We start from the raw sequence: 27,016 nt of genomic DNA, 5'->3' as shown, positions 1-27,016 counted from the left end.
TCAGACCATTGGTCCATCTAGCTCAGTATTGTCTACACAGACTGGCAGCAGCTTCTCTGAGGTTGCAGGCAGGAATCTCTCCCAGCCCTATCTTGGAGATGCCAGGGAGGGAACTTGGAAGCTTCTGCTCTTGCCAGAGCATCCCCGTCCCCTAAGGGGAATATCTTACAGTGCTCACACATGTAGTCTCCCATCATATGCAACTAGGATGGATCCTGCTTAGCAACAGGGACAAGTCATGCTTGCTACCACAAGACCAGCTCTCCTCTCCCTCCCCCAAATTTCACAATATTGTTATTCTTTAGAAAGGATTCACTGAACCTCACATGGGGGACAATTTTCAACTTCCTTCTGTGAATAAATATCTGAAAGAGTATGCTGAATGTTCTCCAAACTGGGGTTATTTTCTTTCTTGAAAAACCCTCAAATATTGGCTGGGGGGAGGGGGGGGAGGGAGTGTTCTCTGATTCAGAGGCACAAGATCACTAGACAAAAGGAAATCAAGAAGTTTTTTAATGTAAGTCTCCAGTCCAAATCCTAAAGCTAATAAGCTGACAAGGATAATCGGCCTTTTCTCCTAACAGTGCCAGAGCTACTTTGGACTTGCCTCTCACACTTGGTGATTACACCCTGCCTGGCACAATGGGCTGTTGGCATTTTCTTAATTTGTTGGAGTCTTTTCAATATGATAACAATTGAGCTAATCAGCTGTAAACATTTACCCCTTTACTTTATGCTCACATCCATTGTAGGTTTCTGTTTGCTGTCTCTGGTAAGTAAACAGAAGATTTGAACAGCCAATACCAGTTAGCCAGGATTCACCAATGCCTGTCTTTCTGGATATGGACCTGCATTTTGGAGCTACTCAAAAACTCTGTGAGGCGAGTCTCATGATCAGTGAGACACGCTTTGTCCGGGTTTGCAGGGAGAGTGGTCCTGCTCTTCCCGCAGATGATCGGGCAGATCAGCCACCCACATGACTGCCGGCTCCATGTCGGAGCCAGCAGGGGCTGGGGAGTTCAGTATGCCCTGCATGAGCATGCAGGGCATACTGGAGAGACCCCCAAGCCAGGAGGCTGCTTTTCAGCCTCCCGCTGGGGGTCTACTCATGAGTAGCTGTGGCACAGAGCTGTGCCACGGCTACTCACGATCTAAAAAAACCAGGTTTGCGGAGCGCTCGCTCCGCAAATCCGGTTTAAGTGGGGGGCTGCTTGAGCAGGTTACCCGCTCAGGAACCACCGGGCTTGCAGCCGAGCCCGATGGTTCCCATGGTGGGACGAAATCGGGGTAGCGGAGGCTAGCCCGATTTCGTCCCATTGTGTGAATAGCCTCTATGTAATGTTTAGGAACATAGGAATATAGGAAGCTGCCTTCTACCAAGTCAGACCATTGGTCCATCTAGCTCAGTACAGTCCACCCAGACTGGCAGTTGCTTCTCCAAGGTTGCAGGCAGGGTTATCTCTCAGCCCTATCTTGGAAATGCTAGGGAGGGAACCTGGAACCTTCTGAATGGAAGCATGCAGGTGTTCTTCCCAGAGTGGCTCCATCCCCTAAGGGGACTATCTTATCCTGCTCACAAGTAGTATCTCATTCATGTACAACCAGGGTGGCCCTGCTTAGCAAAGGAGACAAGTCATGTTTGCTACCACAAGACCAGCTCTCCTCCAAAAATTAAATTGGATTAGCAAGCAATTCTCCTGTATATACCTTTAAGAAATAATGGGCTGGTTTGAACAATATGTCTGAAATACACCCTCCAAACGCCTAAGAGAAGTGGATTTAAATCCATGGTGTAGAATCCAGAGGAAAGAGTTGCAAGGATAAAGCAGAGGAGTGGAATCAGGAATATTAATAGTTTAATGAAATAGATATTCTGTACAGAGAGGCAAGTGCAGACAGCTTCTTTTTGCTCTTGCTGCTGGCTGTTTTGTTAGCCCAGCCTCTACTCCAGGACTGGAATACAAGCAACTCAAGCCCCATTCAAAAGCTGGCCTGGATCAAGGAATGGATTAACCCAAAACACCACACATGGGAGGGAACGATTCAGACAAACCATCCTTTGCAGTTATGAAAAGCAGAATGGCTTTCCAGGAGGAAGAGCAAGATGTCCTTCATTGTGTGGTGGGTGTGGCCAACTGGATATGTTGTCCAAAGCAGTACAATGTCACTCAGAGGCATAAAGCATGTGCTTGACTATTCTGTGCTTAACTAATATTGGGGCTAATGGGACTAATATTGGGTGAGACAATGGGACTAATATTGGGTGGAGCAGGTGATCTTGATCATGTAGCATGGGCAATTTTTTAGAATGCCCCACCTCTACAGCATGGTCCCAATCTGGATCAGTCATCCCACTGTTGCTATTTGTGTTGAAAAAAACCCTGCAGTCACCAAGCACATGCTTTATGGAAGGTGTTGTTTGGCTTTTAATGCTTTACTAAATATGCCATGGGAGATCTGAGATGCAAATTCTCCAGCAGATTTCCCCCCACCCCAGTTAATATATAACTGTATTATAGTTTTAGCAAACAACATTTTAAAACATACACATATATAAGCTACATGAGACAGCAGATCAAACTATGAGATAAAAGGTCCCCTGACATCTTTTTAAACACCCACCCCAAGTACTACTTCCTCGACTCAGTTTCCTCGATTTTCTGGCTGCTCTGAACTGGGGCTGGGAGAGAAAAGGCTTTGTGATTATGGATCTCATGTGTCTTGTCTAGTTTGGCCCTCAGTTCAATAACTGTGGGGTAGGACAGAATTGGTGTTTAGCTACTTCAGGAGCAAATTGAGACATGAGGGATTTTCTTCACAAAAACTGGAGGAAAGGCAGAGCCCCCTTTGCTGTGTACCACAGATTGAGTCAGATCAGGTGACCTAACTGCTGTACTTCAACATAAAATGACCCTTCCAGTTCCCTTCCTTGTTCAGGCTCATCTGTTCATGATGAGACAGGGGGTGAATTTGAGGCTTCATACTCCACTCTGCTTCTCTCTCCTTTCTCATGGGCAGAAGATAAGTGCACCATAAGACCTTGTGTATGCCGACTCTCCCCGATTAAGTTGGTAACTTCCACCTACAGTGAACAGAGCAGAGAAGTTGCACAATCCCAAGCCAGAGTCCCAGGGGCCAAATAACAAATAAACAGACTTTACAGATCAGATGTACAGCAAGAACAACGGTAAAGGAGATGATTAAGCAATTAACCTGTTAAATTAGTGGATCATGCCAATCTCTTTGGAGATAATTTTGTGATTTCTAGACAGCCTTTGATGTTACAAAGTGTATCTTATTTTGAATGTAGAGAAGTCCTTAAAGTTCCAGCTGGCAAGCTTGAATCTTTGTTGAAATATTAAAAGGAGCTCATTATAAGCTGAGATAACTTCTGAACTTGCAGCTAAGTAAAAGTTGTGCCGTCAAGTTGGTGTCGACTCCTGGTGACTACAGAGCCATGTAGTTTTCTTTGGTACAACAGCACTAAATGATGAAAGGGAGAGGTTGTCTTCCATTATGACCTAATTTGTGTGTAACTGCATTCAGGTTGCTATTTTCTAAGTGGGGGGCCCGATATACAAGACTATCACACTTATTCAGGAACCTAAATATGAATTCAAGTGACTTGTTTAATGTTTCCTCAAGTGACAATTATTCCAAGGCATGACATTAATCTTATAGTTTGGAAGAGGCTCTAAAATGATAGGTTGCAAGTGCCCTTTAATTTCTTAGGCAAGCTGAGACATCCTTTTATTAGGTGTTTAAATTGCTTTCTAAAGTAATTATGAGGTTTTTTGGAAGTGCTTACAATTAAATTATAGCGTATGAAACGTGCATGCTACCCACTCATCCATGCTGTGTGGTCTTCGGCTTGGCATCCTTACTGCTTACGAGGTTAGAGTTTCAGACAGTTATAAATTACTTTCAAGACCCTGCCTTACAATTATCAAAACAGTAAATGCTTTCTTTTACACACCAGGCTATTATCAAGCTGTTGTAATTCACTCGAGGGGAGCAAAACAGATGATGTTATCGGTTCCATCTTCTTTTCCTCAAATATCGGTTTCGTCTTCTTTTTCTTAATGTTGCTGTAAACTGCTCAGAGATGGAAGTTTGGGGCGGTAAATACATACATACATACATACATGCATACTTGCATTTCTATCCCATTCTTCCTCCAAGGAGCCCAGAGTGGAGTATGCAATTTTGTTTAGCCCCACAACAAGCCTGTGAGGTAGGTTAGGCTGAGAAATAAGGGGCTGGCCCAGAGTTACCCAGTGAGTTCCATGGCTGAGTGGGGATTTGAACTTGGGTCTCCCCTCCTCAGTCCTAGCCCAACACTCTAACCATTACACCACACTGCCTGCATGGGAAACAATTGGGTTCTTGGCTGCCATACTGTGGAGTAGTTGATCCTCCTTAGAACCATCTATCACTGCCTTTATTTTTGGCACCAACCAAAAATAGTGTCTGCCCTACTAGATTCCCACACAATCATAAGACTGTGGGCATAATATGAAGTGAGGTATAGTATGTCATCTTACTTTGTCATGCCTGTCTGTGTTAAGGCTTCTTTACACCTCTGGCGAGTCCTCAGTACATATATTGTCAGATTTCAATATTAGAATCCCTTGAGTTGATTGATTGGTTGATTTGATTTATATACTGCCCTTCTGAAAATGGCTCAGGGTGGTTTACAACAAATTGCACTTGTTTACCCCCATGAAGTCCCAAATTATCTTCTGTGTCAAACTGTGTAATATTTTTAGTGATGTAGTGAGAGGAGTGCCACCAGCTGTTCAGATGAAACTTTATTTGTTTGTTTATTTATTTACTTATTTGATTTTTATACCACCCCTCCGAAATGGCTCAGGGCAGTTTACAGTTAAAACCAAAACCATTAAAACCAATAACAGTTAAAACAGAAATATAAATATAAACATCAATTAACAATTAAAACATCATAAAAAACAATTAAACAATCAGAACAATTAAAACCCTGAAAACCAGGTTACAGCATTAAAACAATTACAACTAATTAAAAACCCTGGAAGGTCAGGACAAACAGATAGGTTTTAAGGGCTCTCTTGAAGGTCAATAAAGAATTAAGATTGCGGATTTCTGCTGGGAGTGCATTCCACAGCCCAGGAGCAGCTACAGAGAAGGCCCACCTCTGAGTCACCACCAAACGAACTTGTGGTAACTGGAGACAGACCTCCTCAGATGACCTTAATGTGTGGTGGGGATCATGTAGAAGAAGGTGCTCTCTAAGATAACTCGGACCCAAGTCGTTCAGGACTTTAAAAGTAATAACCAGCACTTTGTATTTTGCCCGGAAACATTGGCAGCCAGTGTAACTGTTTCAAAACAGTCATAAAATGGTCTGTCCGGGTTGCCGCAGAGACCAGTCTGGCTGCTGCATTCTGAACTACCTGAAGTTTCCAGACTACATACAAAGGCAGCCCCACATAGAGCGCATTGCAATAGTCAAGCTGGGAGGCATATAGGGAGCAGGACATGCCTACTGATGTCCCTCATAGTGAGCAGGGCTGGTTGGACATATTGTTCAAATCAGCTTATTGTTTGCAGACAGTCAACTTCCCCCATTACCAGGCTAGCCATGGACTTAAGAGCCTAAAACTCTCATAAGGCTTCAAAAGGGCCTTGATATACAGAGGCTGTAGTATGCCCTTTACGACTACTATGACGACAATGATGATGAATATTTATATACCGCTTTTCAACAAAAGTTCCCAAAGTGGTTTATATCAGGCAGGGGGACTCCAAATAAGATAGTTCCGTGTCTCAAAAGAGCTCCAAAAATGTTTGTTTTTTTTTAAAAAAAAGAAATGTAAGTTAGACACCAGAAACAACCACTGGAAGGATGCTGTGCTGGGGTTGGATAGGGGCAGTTGCTTTCTTCCTGCTAAATATAAGAGAATCACTTCTTTTAAAAGTAACTATTTTCTCAGTTTTCTTCAGTTAGCAGGGGGATGTTCTTATGCATTTGGGCAAAGGTAATTTTTTTTTAAAAAAACAAAACAAATTCTTTAGCAAGCATTTTAGATAGCATTTCAAATGCACAAAGTATTTTACAATCGTTTCCCTCACAACAATCCTGGAATACACACAGGCATATAGCAGAAGATGGTACATCTGATGCGGGAATATTCAAGGGTGTATCTTTTGTCTTTAGATGCTATATTCACAGAGAACTTTTGATAAGGGATAAAAAGTGCAGTAGATTAAGCTTATGCATTCATGAAGGTAATACCACAGTGCTGGTCCTTTACTATTTTTGTCACTCTACACCACAGAATGGAATAGGTCTGGTCTCTGGCTTCCTGTTTAGCGCGAAATCTCTCAAACCTCATGGACGTGCTAAGTAACACAAGCAATTCACAGTCCTTATTATAGCTGCTTCATCTAGAATGTACAGCTCTCTTCCTTAATGTAAACAGTTGTCTGTTTCCGTGTGTGTTATGCAAATAATTCCAAAGAACTTTAAACTAATCCTCTCATGATCACTTTCCATTATCTATTACAGTCAATATCCAGACTCACATACGAAGTCTATTGTCTTGTGGTGTCCAGTATGCTTTCCATAAATATTTGTTTTGATCAAATGGCTAGTTAGGGAAGAATAACTTTTTAAAAATCTCATTGTCAAGGCCTAATGTTCATCTGGGGGGAAACTGCACTGGCATAGCAGTGAGAGGAATCATTGTGGTGGTTTGTTCACAAGATTTTTCTCATGATCCTTTCTGTGAGTGGTAGGTGCAGTTTCAAGCTAATCTTTGCCTGAAAGTTAGACGATACTGCCAATAACCATGCAATTGGGGAGGGAATGTACTGAGAACATGGATGTCAAAAATGCAAAAATAAATAAATAAAAATAAATGTCCTAATGCTCTTCCAGTACATCCCATTATCACATGGGTAGAGGCCGTTCATCTGAATGGCCCCTCTACATGTGCTCCAAGTACTTGTTTAAATGGATGACTGCCCAGCCCCTGCAATAAAGGAATGTGCCGAGAGAGTGTTGGGATGTCCATAGAGGACATCCAGATGGGCACGTTCTTGACATATCCATTTCCTAATTGTGTGAACTGGGACAATATTGTCCAAACCAGCCCTTTTGTTGATTTCCAGTCAGATATCATATGCTGATACAGTTGTATAAATACTGATTATACTAATCTGGACTTTTGCACATTGCCACAAGTGTACCTCTTCCCACACCCACAGTAGTTCACAGACAGCCAGACTATACTGAATTCTAGATGTGCCATTAGCTTTCATATAACCAGCTCAGCTCTCAGAACTGTGGCAGATTAGTTAATGAGAATGGACCCTGAAATGAAGAGAGCTAAATATCTTGATTGATAAAGGTCCAGAAATGTGGCTTTTGTTCATCATCTCTTTGCAAAACCAAATACAGTTATTTTTTAGACAAGGGTTACAGTTGGAGTTTAGCAGTGTCATGAAGACTATTTCACTGAAATAGTTTTTTACAGCATGTTTGGAAGCAGCAATTTCTTTATTTTTTACAAAGTGGACTGATGCCAAAGTGAATTCCCCCATGCTATAGAAAACTGAGACTGGTACATTGTGGGAATATTTATGGAGCTGAAAATGGAGATAGCCTAAGAAATGTTACCTGGTGATTTAAATTTCTTTTCTTTTTTTTTTTTTTTTTTTGCGCCATCCTAAATAGAAACACTTTGGGCTGAGCACCCTGGTTCAATAAAACCTATTTGGCAGATTTGCTTGCCTGAAAGAAAAAGTAAAATCCAAAGTGCTGGAGCATAAAAACAGTCTCTACTTTTCCGATGCCCTTTGTCTTGATGCTTTAATTTCAGTGGGAAGCCTTCTGTTAGAAGCAAAGATTTAAGATCGAATACCTGTGGAAATTCCACTAATAATCTGCTTCTACAGTTGGTTTGTTTTATCTTGCCCATGCTTACATCGGTCGGCTTTTCTTACTCCTTCAACTAGGAGTGCATTATAAGAACATAATATACAGGAGGACCTCATTAATCGTGGGTCCAGCACTTGTGGTTTTATGTATCCACAGTCTTAGTACCCAACCTCGGTATATGCATCCGACCTTGGTATATGTGGGGGGGGGGGTCAGGGAGGAAAAAGTTAAGCCCGCATATCCACAGGTCAGGGGTGGCCAGAAATTTCTTCAGAGGTCATTTCCAGATTTCCGGCCACCATTTTGTGTTTGGGAGCCATTTAATGGCTCATTTAGTTGAAAAAAAATGGGGCATAAATGGCGATTTTCAGTTGATTTTCAACTGATTTTCTGCCCCCTGGATGTCCTGGACCACTCTGCAGCCTGGTAGGGCACTTTTGGGTGTGTGTGGAGGCAAAACCCATGATTTTTGGCCATTTTGAGCAGTCTGGAAACCTACCCCCCCAATTCCCATAAACCTAATGCCCCATTGTTCACAGATTCGCTGTCTGCAGGGGCCCCCATGGAACGGAACCCCTGCAAATAATGGGTTCTCCTGTATTTTATTGATTATGGTGGAAACCCTTTTTAGAGTTAGTGATGTGTGGTTTGATACTTACCAGTGTTTTATAAGCAAAGTTTTTTGTCAACAATGTTTAGGTTATTAACAGGATTATAAAGTGACTAGCCAACCCACACAGAGCATCTGTGCGCTCTTTGGGGCTGGCTGTTCCCTTCTCCCTCCTGCCCCACTCTTCCTCCCTCCCTTCTGCCCCACACTCTTGCCTCTCTTCCCCTCCCTCCCACCACACTCTCTCTTCCCTTCCTCCCCCTCCCTTCCGCCCCACTCTCTTGCCCTCCCTCCCCTCCAACCCCGATCTCTCACCCTCTCCTCCCTCTCACCCTCCTGCCCCAGTCTCTCCTGCCCTCCCTCCCCTCCTCCCTGCTCCTCTCTCCTGCCCTCCCCCTGCCCCACTCCCTCTTGCATCCCCTCTGCCCCACTCCCTCTTGCCCTCCCCGCCCCCTGCCCCACTCCCTCTTGCCCTCTCCTCCCCCTGCCCCACTCCCTCTTGCCCTCTCCTCCCCCTGCCCCACTCCCTCTTGCCCTCTCCTCCCCCTGCCCCACTCCCTCTTGCCCTCTCCTCCCCCTGCCCCACTCCTTCCTGCCCTCTCCTCCCCCTGCCCCACTCCCTCTTGCCCTCTCCTCCCCCTGCCCCACTCCCTCCTACCCTACCCTCCCATGCCCCACTCCCTCTTGCCCTCTCCTCCCTCTGCCCCACTCCCTCTATGAGTTTGTGGTGCACTAGACAGGATTGTGCTTCTAAAGATTAAAATTTAAAACAACATAGGAACTGGTCTCTCCCTCCCCTTTTGAAAGTACGCATTTCCACCCTTTTCTGTGTGGTCAGAGACTGCAGATTTTACCAGAGAAAATAAAACTATATTATGTAAATATGTAGCATCACCACTCTAATTACGCTTCCTGTGGATTGCGGGTCAGCAATGCCTTAGCAGGGTTAAAGAGCATAGGGTGGAAACCCTCTTGCTGAGCCAAAAAAAACCATGCAGCTTGCTGGCTGTTTGAAAGGTGTCCTCCATCTGCCAAGGCAAAGATGCCTCATCAAATATTTCTGCCTTATCAAATATTTGCACTGTCAACGTGGGACCCCATGCTCTATGAATATCTACACTGCACAGGTGATATTATATTGCGCTTATCTTATTTAAATACTTTTCTAGTTAGATATTAAGTCAAATTAAGCTAGCCCTTGTTTGGTAAATAAGGAGTGAAGTCAGTGAGCTATGCCATATTGATGTAGCATAACGCTATATTTAATGACCATTTTGCACTATTCTTGAGGCTGAGCTCCAGTAACTTTGCATAGCCCAACTTGAGCTGTGTGAACATTGGGCCAGTTTGGATGATGCAGCCTCAAGCACTTGTAGTTATGAAGGGGACATACTGTATCAAGACTGCAGTTGTTGAGACATCCTCCCATAAAAATAGTGTGTACAGGGGCCATTTGGATGAACAGCCCTCCCACATTATAATGACATTTAAGGCACATCTTTTTGACCTTTGTTTAAAAAAATTACTTAATGCCTCTTTTCCAATCCAGCTTTTAGTTAAAACATTTTTAATGGGTTTAAATGTTTGGTTTTAACTTTTGTGTTGCATTTTATTGTGTATATAATATACAGCCTCTTGGCTGTATATAAATCCTTCCTTTAAAAAGCTACTTGATGCATATTTTCTATCAAGCTTTTAGTGTATTTTTTTAAAATGAGTTTAAATGTTTTAATTGTGTTAACTTTTGTGTGGTATTTTATTGTGTGCACTAACTTTGGGCTGTATATAAATGTGTAAAATAATAAATATATACCTGCATTAAAAGGGAAGTTCCAGGAGAGTTTTGGAACATCCCAATGGGCACATTCTCGATGGAGACCCAAATCAGGACAGTATCAACATGGGAGAAGGGTGGATTTAATCCTTTGCCCTGCACACAAGATCAGGCACACCCATGACTGTTATTTGCCTCAGAAAGAAATCCCCCATTGGTACTAATGAGAGTTTTCTTTCCAGGGCAAATTGCTGTGGAGACCCCCAGTTGAATCAGACTGGATCTCTCCTCTCGCCCATACTGCAGCCCTGATCTGGATCCCACAGCTGCTATTTATGATTTCTTAAAGAGAAAGTATGTTCACTCTAAGCACATGGTTCCCATACTATGTAGTTTGACCCTAAGTACTGTCTAACCCACATCCATCACCACAGGGAGAAGGATAACACCCTGGGAGTTATTATTAAGAAGTTGTCAAGTCCTCAGGTTGACCAAGGGATATTGCAAAGTTCAGAACTCAAAAAAACATTCTTCACTTTGGACCATTAAAAGGATTTTGTGCTTAGTGCACAGGGAAGTCATCCAAAATCTTGGATTGATGTCATTTGGTCAGCTCTCAGGATAACCACTTGGAAAACACCTGAACTGGTGTTTGTTTGTTTGTTTTGCCAGTCCTGATTTGTGCATACTAAATAATAAAATCTTCATTTTTCCACAGCGTGTTAAGTGTTATGCTTTTTTTAAAACACAGGAATTAGAAATGTGTTGACATGAATTTAATGATTTTCTTTATGTTTCTACTGAAATCTGAGAAGTATCACTGCAGTCTTTGAAATAGTAATGCTTTCCTTCTGTTTATTATTGTATGAATGAATGAATATCCTTATTGCGGTAGTTATTTATTTATTTATTTATATGAAATGTTTCTATACTGCCCAAAACCTGCGTCTCTGGGTGGTTTACAATTAAAATCATTTAAAACATACTTGACCAGATTTCAGCATTATAGTACAATATTTATTGCATATATATATCTTATGTTCTGCTTTGCTATATAAGTTGTCTTTAAAATCTCTAGTAAATGGTACATATGAACAAAATCCAGACCTCTCTGCCTCAGCCCCATTTGCTTGCCCATAAGGGACCTAATCATGGTAGCTCTGGCCAGAATTCTGCATAGCAGAACACCAGTGTCACAGACCGCCCCCCCCCCCAGCCTGCTGCAGAACGTGGAAGCAGCCTGATGTTGTTGCACAACAGGGTCGTTGTGACTTGTGTGAAAGCTGCCTTTTATCTCCCGAAACTATGCTCATTCACACAACTGCCAGCAGGGTAGGAGAAATTCCCGGCCTGGATAGGAGAGCCGGACGTGCTTTTCATTTTCGGTCATGTGCTTGCAGAAACCTAGGTAGGAGGAGGGGAGCATGATCATGTGCGAGATGGCATCTGGGTAGGATTAGTGTGCCCTACCTAGATTCTGTCCCCAGCATTTTACCAAGATAGGAGGAAAAGCCACCCTACCCAGCTGTCGCCTCGCACGCGATCATGCTCCCCTCTTCCTACCTAGATTTTTGCAAGCACATGACTAAAAATTGGGGAGCATGCCTGGCTTTCCTACCTAGGCTGGGCTCTTCTCCTACTTTGCTGGTGGTCATGTGAATGAGCCTACCAAATATCTAGTATGCCAGTTTTCATCCAGTGTTAGTAGGTGTATGCAGGAGAACAGTTTAAGCAGTGACACCCTGATGAGTGATGTGTTTGATGTAGGACCCATTTCTGTGAGTGCTCTGACATCACAGACAAGTAGTGAGATTGCACCGCCCACGGTGACTTGCCCAGACCAGCCATTGGTATGAATTCATCTAGTACCTCAACTTAGTTGTGCTGCTCATTAGTTGGGCAATTCTGCAAGTGGACTGAAAAAGCTGAAGATGTAGGTAACCAGCATCAAGCAGCAGAAAAAGAGAACCAAAGGGCTAATGCTTTGCCACAAAGCTTTCTTCTTGTCGAAATCAATATGTATTGACTTTTTCAGTGATTTTACTTGTTCTGCTGCATGCTAAGCTGTGTCAGAGTGCATCCAAATGGTGACTTGCTAAATTTTCCTGAATTCTCTTTTCAAAACTGGGATGATTCGGGTGTTACAGAAAACCCTAATCAGGCCTTATAGAAAGTGTGGACTCTGTATCTAGGCCCAGTGTCCACAGGAGTGGGTCAGCAAACCCTATTCCTACACTGATGAGCTCTGTAGGGTCCCCCCGCCATGCTGCACGTGAGTACATTTATTTAAGGAGACAAATGTTGTTCTTGGGGAAAGATCCTTTCCATGATTGGGAACGCTGAGATGTCCGGGAGAGCTAGAGATGGGGAGACTCAATCACAGACCTTCTGTATCCCATCAAGTTTGGCCCTAACTTGTGCTGCAATTCTTCTTTTGAATCAACTTTTGAAATTCAGTTAACTCTTATGGACTGTGCATCTCTTTTTGTGGTCTTGTATGAAGGTTCTAGGGCGCAAACCGGAACTTTCTGAGGGCAATGACAATGATGACGAGGCTGCTGATGTTACCAACAGGAGAATTGCAAAACTGTACATGGTAAGAATAAGGTCCTTGACTCTCTGGGGGGCTATTTTGTATGTAACATATTTAAGCTGTGTATCATCATCTGCAACTGGGATTTATGCTTAAAAAAAAACCTTTTTAAGTACCGTGACTAAGAGACAGAATCATGAACCAGGAAGTCAGACAAATATTTATATACTGCTTTTCAACAAGAGTTCCCAAAGCAGTTTACATAGAAAATAAATAAATAGATAGATAGATAGATAGATAGGCTCCTTGTCCCCCAAACCCCCGCTTTTCAGATGAGATCAGCTTCTGAAGTGGTTTGCAAGACTGATCAACTGTCACAAAGGCATAATATAAAATATTAGGGATTAGGTGTGTGGTGGAAGTCTCTTTTGGCCGATGGCAGCCAATGATATAGTCCATGTCCCAAGCTCTTGCTTCCAGAGGGAGAGAGCAGAAGGAGGACATGGGCTGGCTGATGGTAAACCTGCAGAAGCAACCTTTTGGTTGATCCATGGACTCTTTTGGCTCCTCTAGTCAATAACATAGTTCAGAAGGAGTTCTTCCGTTGTTCTTGGCTGTGATGCATACATGGGTTGAGATGGAGTGCTCTCCATTTGAAAAGAAAACCTTGTTGAAAGAAAGATGATGTCCAAATCTGATCAGAAACAGCAGCTCTTGAGACCTGGAAGCTTTTCACTCGAGGCTTTTGAAGCCCTTTAACTCGCGTCTCCTCCGGAATGGAGGGGGTGCGGTCACATATCGGCTAGATTTATCCCGAAGTCCCTGCGAGTTATCGGGGAGCAGTTCACACAGAATTCGAGTTTTTCACTGTGCATTAGAGTGTAACTCGATTTATATCTTGGGTTTTAAAAAAAAGATCCTTAAAGCCTCCCCATAAACTCATGGTAAAACCTGCTGTGCGTAAAAGCCATGTAGCATAAAGGACAACCTGTCGTCTTATGTTCGTTCAAGGACTCAGCTCTAACACTGGTGTCTCACGGTAATGTAAGGCTTCCATCTTTTGATTTGGCAAGGCTGCTGTGCCTTTAATAGCTGCATTGCAGGCAGGAATCCAACTGCTAACGGCTTTTCCCATTACTGCAGCTGCATTCCAGAACAAGTTTCACCAGTTGAGTTTTTGGCTGTTGTACAGCTGTTAAAAGCACAGGATCTTTCCCAGGAAACAAAGAAGAAACAATCCACTGCTGTGCTGATACTGCTCCCCAGGCCCATGTCCATATCTAGCAGGTTGATGTGATGAGGGAGGAAGAGAGAAGCCTGATCCATTCTCCCCACTAGCATGGCCCTGTGATGCATTTTAGTAGTTTTATGGGGATTGGGACAACAACAGTCTCCTTTGGTGACTATGGTCCTTTGGTGACTATGGGGTGCCCCCCCATTCCCTGTCAGAACAACACTATGTCATCACATAGATTGTTCCTGGAGGCTTCTGGGGAAAATGACAGTCTCCATCTTGTGGCTGCTGGGAGGCATTCTGCTATTGCAAAATAGGTGATGGCAGTAAAAAAAATAAATGGAGAGGGAGGTTTCAGCCCCAAGTTCACCACCTCTTCTTTGAAATTGGAGCTTTATTGAGAATTTTTGGCTCAGTTCTAAGCAGAACACAGTCGGTAAACTCTGCCCTAAACTATGGTTATTGCAGGACTGTAGCGAAAACAGAAATAGAAAGCAAAGGACACTACTGAGACAGAACAGTGAATTTATGATTTACTTCTTTTGGGTGCTTATGAAAAAATATGGCTTGTTATAAGAGAGAAGCTCCTGACAAATTCCAGGAAATCTGGAATCTGTTCTTGGAACTGTATGCATTGTGAAAGATACTTTGGTAGAAATTGGTGCTCAGAGTGATTCTGTTATTAGAATTCTGTTCTGCTCTGCTCATCTAAAAGGGGGAGGGTTTTGAGAAATGGGATGAGTATTTATATATTATATAAAGCTAGGAAAGAGAAATATACTATGCTGAAATATGTAATTTTTATCAGTTATGTTTCTTTATCTGAATATATGTTTGTTAAAATTGTTTATCCTATCTGAAAAATTATTAATTAAAAAATCTGTAGTGTCAAACAAACAAACTCCTCAGCTCTACATCACAGGCAGTCTTCGGATGTAGCTGCATCTGCTTTTAATGGACAGACCTCAGCTTTACTGCTTTGTGCCCCATACATTTCCCCACCCAAATGCGGGTCCAGAGGCTATTCGGCTTAGGAAAGTTTCTCATATGCTTCTGAAGGGACAATCTGTCCAAAAAACTCCTTCAGTTCTTTGTTTTTGACATTGTCATATCTTTATTTTTATTATAAACCCCATTTATACTCCCTATAGTGAGATAGAGAGGAGAAAACCAGTATTTTACATAGGTGCCTCATGACTACAGGAACTATCAAATTCATGAAGCATTATAGTACAGCCCCCTCTTTTGGACACAAAGTGGAATGAAGCGTAGATTCACCTGTTTTCCTGTTAAGTGAAGATTGCAAAAAGGAACAACAAAGTTAAAAGGCAACAAAGTTTGAGGCTATAATCCCAAGCACACGTACCTGGGAGTAAGCCCCCTGGAACACAGCAGCCATATTTCTGAGTACTGAGATTGCATTGCAAGAAGTCTGTTAGGCAGTCTGACATTAAGTGGACAAAATGTCCTTGTTGATCACATTAAGATATACAGACTGAAATTTAATTACTAAAACAGTAGAGTGCAATTCATTTGGGGAAGACATCCCAACATTGTGGTCCTACTCAAGGTAAAAGGCATGTTTCTGGGGTTTTTTAAACAGGTATTTTGCAACACAGTTTTTTTGGCGCTTTTGAATTGTCTAATGGCTGAAGTACAATCTGTAATTAATTCCTTCCAGTTGATTAATACTATCAATTGAGCTTTTCTCACACTCCTTCCACAGAGCTCCCCGCCTCTTCCTGCTTTTCTCCCTTCCCATTCTTACTCGCATTCCTGCTCCCATTCCCTTCCCATTTTCCTTCAAGGAAGCTCCATTCATAGCTGCCATGAATAGGAAACTGCATCCCTATATAGTATACAGCGGTATCTCACCCAGCCCCCTCTCTGGATTGTCTCCAGCTCTGGGGACCCTTGGACAGGGTGCCTGCAATGGGTATCCTTCCCTGAGTGAGCTCCCCTCCTCACCATTGTTCCACTGTTCATGTATTTGCCCTCTCCTTCTGTGTCCAGTTCACACAACCACCCAGGGGGAGAGAGCAAAGTGAGAGTGGAGACTGCTGCTCCTTTTCCTTGCTTCTGCTTCTGCCACTGCTCACTTGCTCGAAGAGGACAAGTGAACATGACAGCAAAGAGAATAAAAGGGGCCCAGGGGGTTGATATCAGACCCCTTGCCAGGCATGGGCTTCAGCTGGTGCCTGATGGTGCAGGCCCTGACCCCTCTCCTTTCTAAACAAGAGATCTGACTCCTTAAGAAACAAACTCTTTAAAAATAAAAAAATGAAGGTGGCACATATTTTAAGTGGCATTTTGATAATGAAAACTAACAAATATTACTTTAAAATGGTACCATTTACTTCCACAAATATCAAGTGAAACCATCACATCTCTGCCCTTCTACAATCTCCAGTCCTATAGGGTTGGTCCAAAAGCCAACAGAACATGGATTGTTCAGAGTTCCACACTTGTTAATTTAGTGGCTCTTGAACAACAGTTTCTGTAAAAATGTGACTTATATCAAAGGTTAACTGCTATTTCTAAAATAACAGCAGCATAGTGTGCTCAAAAGTGCTCACTTAAATGGTTGATCTGGATTCTGAATTGAACTGAACATGAATGTCCTGTGTTATCAGGTATCAGACGCAAGTGGATCTATGAAGGTGTCCGTTGTGGCAGAAGAAAATCCCTTCTCAAGGGCAATGCTGTTGTCTGAAGAGTGTTTTATACTAGATCATGGTGCCGCTAGAAAGATATTTGTATGGAAAGGTATGTGGCAAGTCTCTTTGCTTCTTTTTAGTATTAACATTAATAATGCCATAGCATCTTTTACGGGTAGATGGCACGCAGAGTCTCATGTGAAGCGGCTGTATATATGCTCACTTCAAAGGTGGAAGTCCATTCAGGCTATTTAGCCGCTCAAGAGAATGTGCTCTGTGAGTGTCTCCCTATAAGTGGGGTGCACTCTGTGGCAATGAGTGGTCAGTAAGAATGGGCAGAAATGTAGCAAGCTGTCAGCACTGGGTTCTTTTAACTCATAGGTTAATTGCACATAACATTTGTCAAAAGCAAACATTGTCCATTGTGAAAATCTGCGGAAGTGCAGATTTCCACAGTTTTAAAAGAAATGAATTTTTAAACAGTGCCATGAAGCATTTACATCATGCAGTTCGAAATGAGCTGTGTTCAGGGATGCCACACTGAGCTCTGTGTCTGCCAAGCCAGTTTCTTCTACAGTTTCTGGGAATTTGCTTCCTCATCCTTTACTACTACACAACTACTTTACTACTATAACCTTTACTACTACTTTATTTTAACCAGGTAAGGATGCTAATCCAAGTGAGAGAAAAGCAGCCATGAAATCAGCTGAAGAATTCATACAGCAAATGAATTATCCCGCCAACACCCAGGTATGCCTATGAAACAGACAATTAGAATTCTCTTTTAGTCCAGGTAACCCTTAAATATATGGTGACTGTAGACAGGTGATATAAAGCCACCTTAATGCCCCCTCTCAGCCAATTCCTGATGGGACAGCTGGTATAGACTAGTGGTTGAGGGAGAAGAAGGCATAAGTAATGGGGATGCTTAGTGGTTGAGCATCTGATTGACATGCAGAAGGTCCCAGTTTCAATCCCTGGCATCTCCAGGGAGGACTTGGAAAGACTCCTGCCTGAAATCTTGGAGAGTCACTGCCAGTCAGTGAAGGCAATACTGAGCTAGATGGACCAATTGTCTGACTCAGTACAAGGCAGCTTTCTGTGTTCTTGAGTTCCTAATGTGTAGAATGGCAGGGCCAATCTGAAAGCACCATCACTTTGTTCCAGCCAAACTTCTTTATTCCTTCCCAGGGTTTAGAGCTGGGGGCGGGGGGTGGGGAGGAATAGCATTAGCAAAGAGTAGAAAATTGTAATCAGATTGGTAACAGAAAAGTGAATATTGAAGGAAGCTAAATGGTGTGTTCATTGACCAAAAATAAGCACGTGTGTCTGTGTGCGAGCACGCACACACACAGAGTAGACAAACATGGTATGACAGAGTGTATTGAGAGTTTAGCTTGACCACACAATATTCCTTTATGGGCTTTTAAAAAAAAACCACCACCCAGAATTCCAAACATATCATCAGTTTTATGTATTGTTTTATATGTTATATGTAGCAGTTGTCACAAATTGTTATATACGTGTCAATATCAGCACCCAGTGGTGCTCTAGGAAAGGAGTAAAGTTGTCAGTTTGAGGTTTCCCAGCTCTCACCTGTTTGTCTTGTTTGATTTCAGATTCAAGTTCTTCCAGAAGGAGGTGAAACGCCAATCTTCAAACAGTTCTTTAGAGACTGGAAGGATAAAGATCAAAGTGATGGCTTTGGAAAAGTGTATGTTACAGAGAGGGTGGCAAGAATAGAGCAGATTGAATTTGATGCTACCAAGTTACACGAGTCTCCACAGATGGCAGCCCAGCACAACATGGTGGATGATGGGTCTGGGAAAGTGGAGGTGTTTATGCTCTCTTGTTCTCTTATTGCTATTTATCTACCTGAATTATTATTATTTAGATGAATTATTCTTGCAACATTTCAGTCTTATTCTGCTCCTGACCACATACAAATCAGTTCAGCATATAATGCTATGAAATTATCTCAGATCATATTTGCAAGTTACCATTAAATTCCAGAAATGCCTGGAATCTGGCAGTGAATTCTGGGCTGCATTGTTCATGAATTGGAGGAGGGCTCCTCAGAGTCCAGAATCTGCTGAAGGTCTGGAAAGGGTTCTGTCATGACTTTCCCCTTCAGTCTCAACACTGAGCCCTTGTACACCAATGTATGTAGATGAGGTTAGTGGTGCATTAGACCTGCGCCTAGGAAGTCCTAGCGCAAAAGCCATTGTTACCACGGCTGTCCTCCATGAAGGAGAAGATGGAATGTTCATCTCTAGCCTCCATGAGCCAAAGGTTTATAAAGAACCATTAAATTAGTCCTTAAGATTCAACAGGACTCTGTGTTGGTTTCCCTTTTGTCTCATCAGTCTTCTGAGATGCATAACATGTAAACCGTATGAATGAACATAAGTAATTCAGTGAGTGTTGACAGCAGAATATGAACACAAACATATGCTTTTCATTTTGTCTGAACTTACACAATTGACAGTTAGATTATCTAAATGCTTGCCACAGAAATAGAATAATCCAAGGCCAATTTTGTGTTAGAAAATATAAGATAGCTTTCCTAATGAAAACTGTCTTACCTACCTCCATCACATTTGGAACACATCTTGGATTCTTTGTGTATATCAAAAAATGGGAGACGGTGAGGCGCTTCACACAAGCAGTGTGAAGCGCCTTAGTGCCATGAGGGCTTGTGTGGGGAAAGTGGGCTTGACCCACTCTCCCCGCACATGAGCAGGGAGCTTGCTCTGTCACGGAGCTGGTTCCAGTGGCAGGGATCGGGGGCCATCCGGGCCACAGAAGTCCCGAGTGTGCAGGGCATTTTGGGGAGCCCTCCAACACTGGAAGGCTTGTTTTAGCCTCCCGGTTGGGGGTCTCCTTGTGAGTCGCTGCAGTGCAGAGCTGTGCCGTGGAGATTCATGGTTACAAAAACGTGGTTAGTGGAGCGCTCATTCCGCTAAACTCGTTTAAGGGGGGACCAGGAGCCACACAGCTCCTGTGGTGTCACATGACCAGTCAAAACAGGGCTGGGCTCCTTTAGCCCAGTTTTGGCTGGTTGTGGGAATAGTCTCAATGTTGTTCAGGCCTTGACTATTTTTCTTTGGATCTAAGAGCCAGACCCAAAATTTAGGAGCCAGCCAATGGACACTTGACAAAATTCCTGGACTTAGTGATGGACATTGTGAAGGAGGAGAGTAAATGGACTTCTCTTTATCCCCTTTACAATTATCATGCTTAGAACAGAAAAAGGGAAACAAACACAACTAAAGATGTTATTAAATAACTCTAATTCTGAATATCCTAGCTAGGCACCATGGTTGAATTTCTAGGTGTCAATTCCTCATGTAGTTCAAGTAGGATCAGTTTTCTTGTGCAAGTCTGACAGCATCCAAATGTCCCTTCTACTGAGGAAGAGCTCTGGAGAGCCTAAAATCTTAAGACATACTTGCTATCGCAACTGGTCCAATTAAAACCATCAGCTTATCAAAAACAACAGCCTTGTGACACATTTAAGACAAACACATTTACTGTTAAATCAATGCCAAAAAGCCATGAATGCAGTTCATGGAGCCTGTTCTCATGACCACAGATTCTTGGGTAGGAGAGGGTTAACCCAGGTAGTCATCCAGGGTAGCAGAAGTCCTCCTGACCCAGCAGCTCCAAACCTATGTAGCCCAGATCCGCTGCCCAGGTTAAAAGTGAAGTAGGACAAGAACAGATCTGTGCTACCTTTCCCTTTTGGTTGTCTGTGCCGCTGGCACAGTTTTAACTGTTCCTGGGGAACAGGCAGCCATGTTAACCATAGAGTCCTGTAGTTTGCAAGGCCAGGCAGAGAGGAGCTGTTTCTGTACTAAGGGTCTCTTTGCTGTTCAAGTAAAGGATTGTGGTATAGCTGGAGGTCGCAGCTCTCAATTTCAGCTCTAGAGAATGCTGCTGCAGCATTCATGTGGGCCCGTGAGCTGCAGAGTCGAATGGAATCTCTGGTCATCTGGGAGCAGGAAGTTAGGATCCTGCCTTCTCTCCAACCCACCCCAGTTTGGTCATGAGAACAGCCTATTGGCCCCACTGTTTACAATTTTTTTTAATATCACATGCTCATATGTTTTTGCCAGCTAAGGATAACACTCTGTGCATCTAGTGATGCATATAGTTCATGAACATTTAAATTATAATAAATCTGTTAGTCTTTAAGGTGTCTTAAGAGTCTCTGTTTTTGCTGCAAGAGATGGATATACCCCTCTGCAATGAGTTGCCTTATCAAAAGGTCTAGATTGAGATTCCACGAATTCTTATATGTTTCCATCTTTCTTTTCCTAGATCTGGCGTGTTGAAAGCAATGGCAGAATCCCTATAGAGCCTCAAAGCTACGGGCAGTTTTATGGTGGCGATTGCTACATCATACTGTACACCTATCCCAAAGGACAGATAATCTATACATGGTGTGTTTACTTGAAGCTGTGTTGCCTTTCAGTTTATTGTTGTTGCATCCTTGATGTGATAAATGTAAAGTAAAGTGTGTTGTCAAGTCGGTGTTGACTCTTGGTGACCACAGAGCCCTGTGGTTGTCTTTGGGAGAATACAGGAGGGGTTTACCATTGCCATCTCCCACGCAGTATGAGACGATGCTTTTCAGCATCTTCCTATATCACTGCTGCCCGATATAGGTACCAGTGGGGATTCGAACCAGCAGCCTCTGGCTTTCTAATCAAGTCATTTCCCCACTGCGCCATTAGGTGGCTGTGATAAATGTAGCTCCTCTAAAAGAATTAAGACAGGCCTTCAGGATCAGACTGTCTGTTGTCTTTTAAGTAGCAAAATCTACAAGAAGAATGCCCAAATCCTGTTTTGGGTTGAGAACTTGGGCCTCTATGGAACTTTTCTTCCTTATCTCTGTCTCTGGAGTGAAACCCACTTCCAAATCCTGTGATGGAGTCTTGGAGGAAAGTGACATGATAGGATAGTTGATAGTTCTTAGATTGGGGCGGAGGGGGGGGCTGCAATGCACTCTCCTCAGCTATCCATGATCTCCCATATTTATTATTGCCTGTCCCATCCTTATACTTCTAAAGTTGATGGTCTCTCCAGGCCTTTGGAATGAGCTTGGCTACTAATAAAAACAACACAGTTTGCAGTTTTTCCCAATTGGTTCCCCCACCATTGTTTCACATAGTTTGCCCCATATAGCCAGGAGCTCTACTTTGGGAAACGCTGATGCAATGATGTTTCAAGCAAGGCTTCAGGGTTGCTTGTGTCTTCTTCATCCACAGGCAAGGGGCTCATGCAACTAGAGATGAACTGACGACTTCAGCATTCTTGACTGTTCAACTTGATAGGTCACTCAAGGGACGGGCTGTCCAGGTTAGTGCCTTCCATATGAACATAAAAAATATTGATGGGGCAAACAAGAGACCATGTTAGCAATCTGAGATCTGCACTTTCTACATGGTCTGTAAGGGCCATGGTATATACTACATCAAGATATGGAGGAAATCCGAAACATGATTTAGAGCCAAACATAGAATTACACCGATTTGAATTTGTAATTATACATGGGAATTGCGCTCCCCTCCCTCCCTCCCTCCCTCCCTCTCTTTCTCTCTCTCTCTATCCCTCCCTCCCTCTCCCCCCCCACCACACATCGAGGAAGTGATTTCATCAGAACAAATTGGTCCACAGAGGGGAAAGTTAGCCCTTTCCCATTGTGCCATTTTCCTGCTGAAAAAGGCATAGAGCAGCTTCAGCTGTGATTTTCAGCAGAAATATGGTGAAGTAAGAAAGGACTGTCCTCACCCTCATATGCCATGGTCCTGATCAGATTCTCTCCCCTTCCCCAGACATATTTTTTTGGGGGGGGGAAACAAAGGTACTTCTGTTAAGAAGCACACCTCTTACTAACACAAGTTTGTTCTAACTTGACCCTAGATTCACACAGACAACCCTTTTTGCTGTATTTCCCGTATAGCTTGATGTAGTATATACCCCAAACCAAAGAAGTAGGGAGAGCAAGGCTGCTTCTCACCTTCCTTCTCCCTGCTGCCACTGCTGCTCAGGCCAAGCTGCCTTAGCACTGTTGAAAGAGAAGGAGGGACCAGGTTTCAGGATTGGGTGCTGGAGGAAGTTTTCGGACTGTCTGGGGAAGGGGTTGAGAGGCAAATTTAGATTGACTTAGAAAAAGCCAAGCTGTTTTCCCAGATTTTTTAAAAATTGGCTTATTTTTGAGCCAGTTCACGTGCCGATGGGGAGCTCACTTATTTTACTAAAAAAAAGGCTGAACAGTAGTAGAAGGAAGTTGATTGCCAAAAATGATGGACCAAGGAAAGTGTGAATGGAAGGAAGCAAAAATTTGGCCAATAACTAGTCAAGTAAATAACTAAACAAAATGAAAATTTGTTTCCAGCAACTATCAGCTGATTTCCTCTGTGTTTTTGCTACTGTATTTTCCCAATACAATTTCCAGGGGCCTTAGTACTATGTTTTTATCCCATGTTGGCCTCTTGTAATGCCTTTTCTTTAGACTTGCTTCTCCCTTGACGAAGAACAGGAGTAAGCAATGCCAGTTTGTTTTAGAGCTTTGTTACACCTGAAGAAGCCCCGGACTGTTTCTTTACTGTAAATATGGTAGTACTTGCTCTCAGGATTTGAGACTCCTTGATACAGAGCAATCTGCATACGTGGTACGGCTATGTTTTGGATCGGAAGCCGAATAATAAATACATCCCCTTTGGAACCATGTGGAGACAGCCATGCCCAGCGCACCTGTCTCTGTTTCCACACTGAAGGTGCACAATACTGTGTGGAGACAGGTGCACAAGGAGTCGCTACCTCCATGCAGTTCCATAGGGGTTATGCACATTATTTGGCTTTGGATAGTCCAAGCCAAGGCCCTATACAGTACAGGAGGACCTTGATATCTGTGGACTCTACATCTGCGGATTCACATTTCTGCGGTCGGGTAATAGACACCCAGCCTCAGCATGCGTGGGGCGGGGGGACACACATTGACCTCACGTATCCGCAGGTTGGGGGTGGCTGGAAATGACTGCAGAGCTCATTTCCGGCCACCATTTTGTCTTTCAGAGCTTAAAAATGGCTCTGTTTTTTAAAAGGGGGGGCTGCGATTTTTGGCTGCTTTCGTTGCATTTGGGGGCACAGCACAACTCATGGGTAGCAGCAAAGACAGTAGGCAGCATCCCTCGGCATCCCCTCCTGAAATTAGACATTTTAGCGAGGTTTATCCGGTCACCGGGAACCTAACCCCTAATTCCCCATTGCCCAATGACTTAATATTCATGGTTTCTGTATCCGCGGTTGTAGCGTGGAACGGAACCCCCGCAAATATCGAGGTTCACCTGGATCACAATGTATTTCAGGTGTTACCACTTTTCCAGTCACTAGATGGCACTGCAGCCTACATTACCATAAAAAGGAGACTGAGATGTTATTTTAACATACTGTATTGACCTCTTTGTAAAGGAAACACCTTGTTTCCTTGGGAATCTTTGAAAGGGCTGGCTGCACCTGCAAATAATTGCTGGCCTTTCTTGCACACACGATTCATGGTGTGTGAAGTTGGTTTCATTTGGCCCTCTTCTTACCTGAGCACACCTACACATCCAGCTTTCATTACAGTAACCTACAGTACAGTAAAGTGGGGGGGAAGGGGAGGACTCTTTTCAGTACTGTCTAGGAAAAAAAAAACAATCAGACTCTCTGCACCTACCAAAATTTGAATGTTTTGCTTCCTTTGAAAAATCACCACATTGCACTGAGGGGTCATACTGCACTCCAACTTTGAATAAGTGGCATTGAATTGGGAAATGAGATGATGAGTTAATTGGCTCGCTGACACTAACTACTTTGCCCTTCCATTTTTGCAGTCCTAGGCAGACAGCAAAAATTGAGAGTTAGGGGGTGTGCCAAAATCGGATTGAGTCCGAACCAGACTCAAGCCAGATCGGGCATGTTTGGCTTTGTGCCCCAAAACTAGAACCCTGCCTTGGCTCGAATTTGAGCTGGTTTGGGGTTCTAAAAGTGAAATAAATAAATACATAAGTAAGGAAATAATTTTTAAAAGAAATTACCCCCCCCTCCGCCGTCCCGTGGCCTCCAGGGGGTGCTGCCGAGACATTGGCAGTGTTCATGTCTCCAGTGGTTCCCCCTCCCCTGGGTCTTCTATGGGCCAGTTCAGCCCATTTTTGAGCCATTTTGGCCCTCTCTGTGGTCACGGAGGCCATTTTGGAATCTGCCACACATGCGCCCTGTCCATGCAACTGTCCATGCGCCCTGTCCATGCATGGCGGCCTCCAAAATGTCCACTACACCACAGAGAGGACTGAAATGGCCCCCAAATGGCCCGAACCGACCTGTAGAAGACCAGGGGGAGGCCGGTAGGAGGAGGAGGCTCTGCTGGATACCCCCCGTGGTTGTGGCAGCACTCCACGGAGGCAGCATCTCTCGCACATCCCTATTGAGAGTTTCTCAAAACCCCAAGAAGCTACTCTTATTTTATTTTATTTTTTATGTATACGTTTAGATCCCACTTTTCCTCCAGGGAGACTAGAGAAGTATACATAATTATGTTTATCCTCACAACAATCCTGTGAGGTAGGTTTGGATGAGAGATTAGAGAGGGTCACACAGGGAATTTAATGGCTGAATGGGGATTGGAATTCAGGTCTCCCCGGTCCTCTAAGCACTACACCATGCTGGCTCTAAAATGTGGTTGGCAAGCTGTGATCAGTTGGTGGGTCATAATTTGAGCACGTCTGCATTAGAGAGATAAACATCTTATGCAAAGTACAGAAGGAACAGATTGATTCATTTGGACATGTGTGTAAGAGTCAAATGACATGTGATGCTTTAAGTGTTACTTGGCCCTGATGGACTTGGCTTTTCTAGCAGTCAGACTGAGGCCCCTGAGGATCAGGACTTGGAACTAGGGGGCTTTAAGCCTATCCCCTGCCATAGCCCCGATTGGCTGTGCAAGGGAGACTGGACTAGGGAAAAGGACAACCAGGCAACAGAATAGACAGGCAAGCTTTTGGAGCAGAGGTGATGCAGTGCCAAGGCAGAGCCAAGAAGAGGTCAAGAAGGGAGTTTTGAACTTGAACATAGAAAATTTTGAACTAGGAACATCGGAAGCTGCCTTGCACTGAATCCAGACCCTTGTTCCATCTAGTCAATGAAGCTATTCTCACTATTGTGTAAGAAGGCTACCCGGTTTTGCAGGGAGGGAGCCCGAAAGCGCTTACCTCCCCACAGACGATCACAGCCAGGGCTCTGGGTGGGCGGATCAGAGGCGCAGATGAGCAGCGGCTCTCCTGCTGTCTGCCTGTGCCTCACCTTGCAGCTCTGGGGGCCGGGCGAAGGGAAGTGCCACCACGCAGCACCCTGCCCCCCAGAGCCCTGGTAATGCACTGCGTGAGTGCACGCTGCAGTTCTTGGATCCCCCCTCCCTGAGTGTGCTCGCCACAGTGGCAAGCACTGTGGCAGACACACGATCAGGAAACCCATTTTCTGGGCACACTCGCACCCAAAACCCAGGTTAAGTGGCAGGTTCTGTAAGTGGGCCTGTTGCTGAGCCTCCGCCAGGAGCTGCGTGGCTCGTGTTTTTATTTATTTATTTATTGTTAAATTGATATACCGCCTCTCATTAAAAACAATCACAAGGTGGTTGGTGCACATGAGCAGCAGGAAGCAGGCTTGGCTCCCTTCGCCCGGTTTCTGCTGTCTACACTGACTGGCATCAGCTCTCCAAGGTGTTTCAGGCAAGAGTCTTTCCCAGGCCTACTTGGAGATGCCAGGGTTTGAGCCTGGGGCCTTCTGCCTGAAAAGCAGATGCTCTAGCACTGAGCCACAGCCCCATCCCAAAGAGCAGTTAGCAAATGGGAGGTTTCAACTGAGAGGCTTATGATGTCTGAGCCAGGAGCCTCTTCCCTTCCCTTCCTGGAGCTTCAGAATGGCCCCAATCCAAAGCAAATGCTTGAATTGCTAAGCCTGTTGGGAGAGAGGTGTCACTAAGTGGAATCCCTATCTCTGCTCTGGAATTCTGCCCTGGCCCTGCATCATCTCTGTTCCTGAAGTTCCAGGGCTGATGGTTCCCAGCAATAGGCCCAAGCTTTCACTGGGGTCTTTGGTGTATCTGGGTTCCATTGGCAAGGACCTTTGGATGCGCAGGCTCCGGGGGTCTGAGTTGGGGGCTTTCATCAGAGCCGGAGGTCTTGCTTGTGACTTGGGCCTTCTCCTTCAAGAGGACTTCCTTGAGGTCCAAGCTCAGATGGG

At 43.9% G+C, this 27,016-nt stretch overlaps 1 protein-coding gene across 3 annotated transcripts in view; it reads left to right on the top strand.

The window, feature by feature from the left end:
- SCIN (scinderin) overlaps positions 1–27,016 on the top strand; it is a 106,994-nt gene that overhangs the window by 45,705 nt on the left and 34,273 nt on the right. For 2 of the 3 annotated variants that reach the window (XM_053262126.1, XM_053262125.1), the window contains exons 5-10: positions 12,809–12,901; positions 16,706–16,838; positions 17,391–17,479; positions 18,349–18,564; positions 21,053–21,174; positions 22,003–22,093. In XM_053262126.1, the coding sequence (XP_053118101.1) occupies positions 12,809–12,901; positions 16,706–16,838; positions 17,391–17,479; positions 18,349–18,564; positions 21,053–21,174; positions 22,003–22,093 (744 nt within the window). Of the gene's footprint in view, positions 1–9,579; positions 9,659–12,808; positions 12,902–16,705; positions 16,839–17,390; positions 17,480–18,348; positions 18,565–21,052; positions 21,175–22,002; positions 22,094–27,016 lie in introns of those variants that run through there. The other variant, XM_053262127.1, reaches the window with a different exon arrangement.

The sequence above is a fragment of the Hemicordylus capensis genome, chromosome 6 (assembly GCF_027244095.1).
Source record: "Hemicordylus capensis ecotype Gifberg chromosome 6, rHemCap1.1.pri, whole genome shotgun sequence".
In the NCBI taxonomy this organism is placed as follows: domain Eukaryota; kingdom Metazoa; phylum Chordata; class Lepidosauria; order Squamata; family Cordylidae; genus Hemicordylus; species Hemicordylus capensis.
Note: the sequence above shows the minus strand (reverse complement) of the source record. Positions and strands in the feature narration are given on the sequence as shown.